At 29.8% G+C, this 6,839-nt stretch overlaps 1 protein-coding gene across 1 annotated transcript; it reads right to left on the bottom strand.

Moving 5' to 3' along the window:
* Window positions 1-729: 729 nt before the first annotated feature.
* On the bottom strand, window positions 730-6,078 carry LOC123299322 (ethanolamine-phosphate cytidylyltransferase). The gene is made up of 4 exons (XM_044881686.1): window positions 5,924-6,078; window positions 5,537-5,854; window positions 2,991-3,414; window positions 730-2,910 (listed from the first exon to the last, which is right to left on the bottom strand). Exons 1-4 carry the CDS (start codon window positions 5,968-5,970, stop codon window positions 2,575-2,577), a joined length of 1,125 nt encoding a protein of 374 aa, XP_044737621.1. The 5' UTR covers window positions 5,971-6,078; the 3' UTR covers window positions 730-2,574.
* Window positions 6,079-6,839: the final 761 nt, after the last annotated feature.

Here is a 6,839-nt window from a genome sequence, read left to right on the forward strand (position 1 = left end):
TGAAATACTTCAGGAATATTCATAGACAATTTTTACTAGATCACCTTGTAATTAATTCTATATATATCAAAAATTCTAATTTTTTACTCTTTTTTTATTCTGTGTAAAAAATTTTAAATAATTATTTTGTATTTTCAAGCATAATAATAAAGCTATAATGATTAAGTTTAGTTAATTTTATTTATTTTTGTTTCAAGTTCGGTCATCAATCACAAATGTTTATAATAAATCTTGTTCGCTTTGCTAGCAACGACTTTACAAACTATAATTTTCTTTTATCCATTGAAAAATTGTGATTTTATTATTATTCTGATAAACAATTCACTTCCGAATTATCTAGTCATTCTTAACTTAGAAGGATCATCGAACCATAGATAAAATAGTATATATATATAACATCGAACTATATTCAACTTAAGTATTTGTGGACCGAAAAGATTTTTTCTAACTTCATTGCCAACTATTTCTATGGTATCCGATATCAAACCATTGTTTTTATGTCAAACACAGTGTTAGCATTTATAGTATGTTTTCAGGGTCGTAAAATTATCGTTTATCACTCAAGATTATCGAGCACTAAATAAAACCAAATTTATTAATCTTTTTTTCTCCATTAATAACTGTGAATACAGTTAAAAACCAATGCATACAAGAGAGGGCAGTATAATATAAATGAAAATTTGAGCGATAATATTTGAAAAAAAGGATTGCTGAGAAAATTATGTTGAGTTTATTGAATTATCGTGGAATGATGACCTATCGTGAGGGTCGTATGACACTCAAACGTACGACACTTATTATGTGTTTTGTACGATACAAATGTGGTGAATGCTAACACTGGTTTCGTCAACTTTTTTAGACACCTTCCTCAGTAACTTACAATATTGATCCTCTAAAAAACCTTTTCAGTTTCTCTAATGCAATGAAGTTCTAGATTTCTTACTAATTATTCAATACCTAAAATTTTGAAATAAACAACAAATTATTTTTAAAAAATAGGCGAACATAGATTAATTTTTGTAAAAATAGTTTTTATATTATCACTTCATTTTTTTAAGTAGAAAATCTTATTTGCGCTATGATTCTTTTTACTGCTAGTGCAAATTAGCCATTTTAAAGCCTTTCATTTGTTATATACAAAATGTTATTTTAAACTATCAGTTAAAAACGATGCATAAGTAGTTTAATTTAGAAGCCACTATTGACTCTAGCTTAACTAATTTGAATATTTTTTGACGTTTATAAAAAAAAACATATTTTTTATGCATCATCATTTTCGACCTTCGACCTGGCATTTACTGGTTGTCCTATCGTTTGTGAGTGCTTCAAGCTATGAGATTTTAACAGTAAGATATCCGAGTCACAAGTTAAAAAAAATGTAAACCATATTTGTTAAACTCGGTTGATTTTCTCATTGAATGAAAAGACATATGTAAGTACAAATAATTTATGTTACAATATCTTTGGAAAAATCACTACGAAAGCTTAAAACGGTACTTATAGTTTTTGAAGATTTCCAAATTGATTCACTACAACGAAATTTAAACGACATTGCCACCCAATTTATAATAAAAACAAATATTTTAATGTTATTATGCGAGCTAACATATATAGTTTTTTTTTCTATCGCCTAGATAGAGTTTTCCTTAGCATTAAAGTCCCATAACAAGTGCGTAATATATGATTGGATAACATGCGTCATTCAGCTGACATTTCCGTCACTCACAGGTTTCTTTATACCAAACGATTAGCAAATATTCGAGTTAAAATGATAATCTATTTTTATTGTAAAATTTAAATTTAAAATAGAGAAATCGAAAATAGCAGAAACACAAATTCGATAAGTAGTTCTTGATGCAAGTTTAGATGTTTATCGTTTTATTATTTCCAATCTACCGTAGTTTGGATGGCTTTTATTTTGGTATAAAGCAACTTCCAATAATTTTGTGCGCAAACGTAATCACCCTCCTGAGGTTCTTGATTTTTTCTCAACAATGTGCAAAAATCGTTTCAACGTTTGAAAGAAACAATCGGTCGGTTTCATCAATATAAATGAAACAACAAATTGGGATAATTTCTATGTGTAATGTCAGCAAATAAGTAATATCGTGGAATCCGTTGTGTATTCTAATAAAATTATCGCACATTTAAAATCTCCATTCTGCATAACGTTAACGTTCGTAATTTTCAACGCAAACAAAATGGGATGATTACTTTTGCGCCATCTTACATCAAAATAACTCGTGCTTCAAGTCAAAATATAAACAAATTTAACAAAAACAAGAAAAATTTTATGTTTAAAAAAAAAATTGTACATAAGTTTTGGGTTTTCTTCTAAGTCTAATAAAATATAAAACACTTTAAAAAATATATGTATATATATATATGTATAGATAATAGATATGTACAAGATGTTTTAGGATCCATTAGATCATTCAGAAATAAATTGCACGTTTTTAATTAAAAATCAGGATCAACAATCCTAAAACATCCTGTAATATGTACACATTTAAAAAATATATTAAAAAATAAATAAAAAAAAGATGGGGGAGAGATGTGTTGGTTTTAAGTAAATTATAATTCTAAAACAATATCAGTGTTACCATTCATTGCTTTGGTTTTTTGAAATGCTTCATAAGCGGCGATTTCCTTTTTCTCTTTTTTCTGGTTACGTGATTCGAATTCTAGTCTATGTAAGATGATTCGTTCGACAATTTTCTCTGTGGTCATTGTATTCCCAGAATGGATTATTTTAAATTTATCTAAATCTTGTGGTACTGAATAGGGGGATGAACCATCTTCGGCAGGAGGTATTGGTGTTGCACCATGACATACAATGTGTACGTTGAAATGGTCTAGTAGATTTTTTGTGATTTTGTATGGGGCACCAATTACTACTTCTGATACATACTGTAAATAAAAATGGAATGTCGAAATAACTTGAACAGTCGCTTTTGGGTCCGTATTAAAATATTGAGCATAAGACTTACCTTACACGCTAAGACACTAAGAACTCGTTCATGGAGATTCATAATTGGATAATTACTTTCCTTGTAACGATTCACAACTGGATCCGTATGTAAACCAACAATTAAATAATCACCTTCCGCTCGTGCCTTTTCAAGAAAATCTAAATGTCCTACATGAAACAAATCAAATGCACCATCTACATAAACAATACGATCATTTGGACGTGGGGATTTTCCATCAGAGAATTGTACAATTTTCCTGGATGTTGGTAAAAATTGTGAACTTCCTGTCCACGGTGATTTTTCGTCCACTTTCGATGCAACAGATGATCCATGCTTTTCTACATCGTATTCTTTATCGCCATGTCGAAAATGTGATCGTGTTAATAGTAACATTCGACCAACTAAGTCTGTCGTTGATACACCTTGGGTTCGTTTCACTTCTCTGTAAAATATTAGTGTCTGTTTAGTAAGTCTGTCTGTACGAGTATATTACGGGAATTAGTTAATATTCATTTTTTATGCGGTTGCCACTAATATATTTGGGTTCCTAGAATAATCATTGAATCACAACATGGTGGTTATTGAATTATACTTAAGTAAAAAGCACCCAGTGCCAGATTAACCATGTAAAGAAAGAGTCCCTAGACAATGTAAAAATCAAACAGCGCTGTGTTTTAAGTCTTCGTAAATCACCTTGGCGCCCTCTATTGCAAAACCGTTCACATACAAATTTGTCTTTTCCCCTTTTTTAACTCTTCAAAAATCAATTTATGGCGTCCTTCCCGTACAAATTTCCACCTAATAGTTTAGGCAAGATACGCAAATCAATACATGTAAAAAATCGATAAATTTCCGTATAATTCAATGTATTATTTTTTTACAAACTGACAATGAGGGATCACTTACAAAATGACGGTCAAAAACTGTTTAATAAGTATTTTTTTTAAAAAGCGTACTCAGGACGTAAAGTGAGGTTGAGTTCGTAAATGATATAAAAATTTTAACGCAAACATCACTGTTTACCCGTGAGGGTAATGTCAGTTCTGTACCTTTCTTTACTTACATGACGTAAAAAAAACCAATTGCGTAATCAACACTGTCTATACATGTTATTTCTACAATTAACTCAGTCAATTGTTTGTTTTCACTTGTATAATTTATTTTTTAACACCATAAAATATTTGCTGCCATGTTATTACGTCATATGGTTGTGTAAACTAAAGTTTACAATTTACGCTCGATATAATTAATAAAAAGTTTAAATTATAGACAATTACCATATAAAATATGAGCGCATTTGTTTACATAACCAACTGACGTCATGGCCAGAGAGTAATATGACGTCCAGCGTTTTCGTCCAATTACGCGCGAAATTTAAAAATGTAAAATTTAAATGTATTTTTATGGCCCTTATCGATTGAATAAAAATTTAGCGTTATTTTTTTAGTGGCACTATAGAATTTAATTAAGACACTTTTCAAAAATGGGTAATATCCCATTAACCTCACCTTTAAAATTAAAAACATTGGATTTCCTTTACGGAATGCGTAAGGAACTCAATTTAAATCTTAAAGTAACGTCTGTTGGGCCGTAACTACTATTAAAATTTCTCAGGGTTTTCGATTTTTTTTTTCCGAAAATTTCGGTGGTTGAATTAATTCTAGAATATTTTGTCGGATGGACAAACAAAATAGAAAATTAAAAAGAAACAAAATACAATTCTCTACAAAATAGCAGTATGAAATAACTTTTTAAAACAGGCGTAGCCATTCTAATAAACGTTTGAACCACTAGAATTTATTTTTAACCGACTTCAAACAAAAAAGGAGGAGGTTATCAATTCGACTGTATTTTTTTTTATGTTTGTTACCTCGGAACTTTCGACTGTGTGAACCGATTTTGATGATTCTTTATTTATTTGAAAGCTAGTGCATCCCGTGTGGTCCCATTTCATTTTGATTGAGTTCTGATTACGACATCCATGAGAAAATCATAAAAGTCTTAAATTTGCATTAAGTATGCACGACAAGAGGACGAATAACTCAATATCACGCCAACCGATTTCGATGATTCTTTTTTTAGTGATAAATTAGTTAGTGCACTTTAAGTTCACTAAAAATCACAACATAAAAAAAACTTTTAACAAAAAGAAAACCGATTTCAAAAGAAAAACTTTCCCAAAACAAATTAAAATGCACTAAAAAGTAAAAAAATAACGATAATATAATGTAGTTAAAATTATTGTTATTTTTGGAGTCGGTGTCTGCCAAGCTAATGTTGCAAACTGTTCTGTCAGAGTTGTTTCCTTGGCTGACACCGACTCCAAAAATAACAATAATTTTAACTACATTATATTATCGTTATTTTTTTACTTTTTAGTGCATTTTAATTTTGTTTTGGAAAAGTTTTTCTTTTGAAATCGGTTTTCTTATTGTTAAAAGTTTTGGTTTTTATTTTGTAAAAATTTTATTAAAATGTTTTTAAATCACTTTCATTCAAAAATATTAACCGAACTATCATAATCTGGGTAACCTTTCATTGATATTTGATAACTGTTCACTTACTTATATCGACCAGCGGCTTTTACAAGATGATAAGTATCAACACCATCTGCGGTAACGGTAATATCATCTCCATGCACACAAAATTGACAGTTATATTTATCTAATGTTTCTAACGTTGTAACGTACGGTGCACCTTCTACAACCTCATCCACCCATTTAATACCTCGTACCATTTTATAGCGTTCCTCTTCCGTAAAAACCGGCGGTCCTTTATGTTTTGCAATTTCCTCATCTGTATGCACACCAACAATTAATCGATCACCGAGTGCTTTTGCTTGACGTAATGAATTTGCATGACCGAAATGCACCATGTCATAACTAAAACATATATTTTGCACAATAAAATAAAAAATTCACACAATTCGATGGAAATTTTTATATTTTTACCATCCATCACACCAAACATTCACTATTTCATTTTTGCCGTTTTGCATTGTTTGAAGTTTTGGCGATTTTACTTTTTGGGGGTAAGAAAAAAGTAGAAAATTGAAAATTGGGTGTAGAAAAAATGTAAATAACGTATACAATTTTTATTTCAGTAAAATAATTTTTTTTTTAATTGTAAATAATTTATTTAGAAATATAATATTAATTACTATCCACTGTAATAAATATTTTCATTTGACAGTAGACAAAATTATCACACCACTTGTACGTTTCCTTGGTAAATCGATTCCCCCCTACTTCATAATATTATAACATGACTAGCTTGACAGTCAAATGATGAAATAACTGTTGTAGTCTAGACGCTAGTCTACAAAATATATGCTTTAAATTATTATTAGTATTATTTAAAAAGAATACAAAACAAAGACTTAAGATTTTTTGTTTACTTTACAAAGACTTTAATTAATTAATGGATGTCATAATTTAATAATGTTATAGCAATATAGAAGTAATGGACAAAAAGAGTGAGAAAGACAAAAAACGTATGTGATCACTTTTTGCTTTCCAATCTATCTTTCAATCGAAAAAGTGTGTGAGAGAGAGAGAAAAAGAAAATCCGATGACAAAATTAGTCTTTCTTTTTTAAGTCTTTGGAGAAGTAATATTGTACTTTTTTAAATGGGAAGTTACTCAATATTTCCTCGTGTGACCAAATAGATTTAATCTATAGCAACTAGGAAGTCGTAAACTTTCCGCTAAGCACAAGATATGTATCGTGGTAAACTTTATTAAACGTTGTTGTGTAGAGTCGAATTTAGGACCGGGCCAGCGGGACCCTGGCTAGTAGTAATGCAGAAGTGGCAGTTCGTTTTTATTTATCGATGATAGTAACTAAATCCAGTGGGGAAAGATCATT

Source organism: Chrysoperla carnea, chromosome 4 (assembly GCF_905475395.1).
Source record: "Chrysoperla carnea chromosome 4, inChrCarn1.1, whole genome shotgun sequence".
In the NCBI taxonomy this organism is placed as follows: Eukaryota; Metazoa; Arthropoda; class Insecta; order Neuroptera; family Chrysopidae; genus Chrysoperla; species Chrysoperla carnea.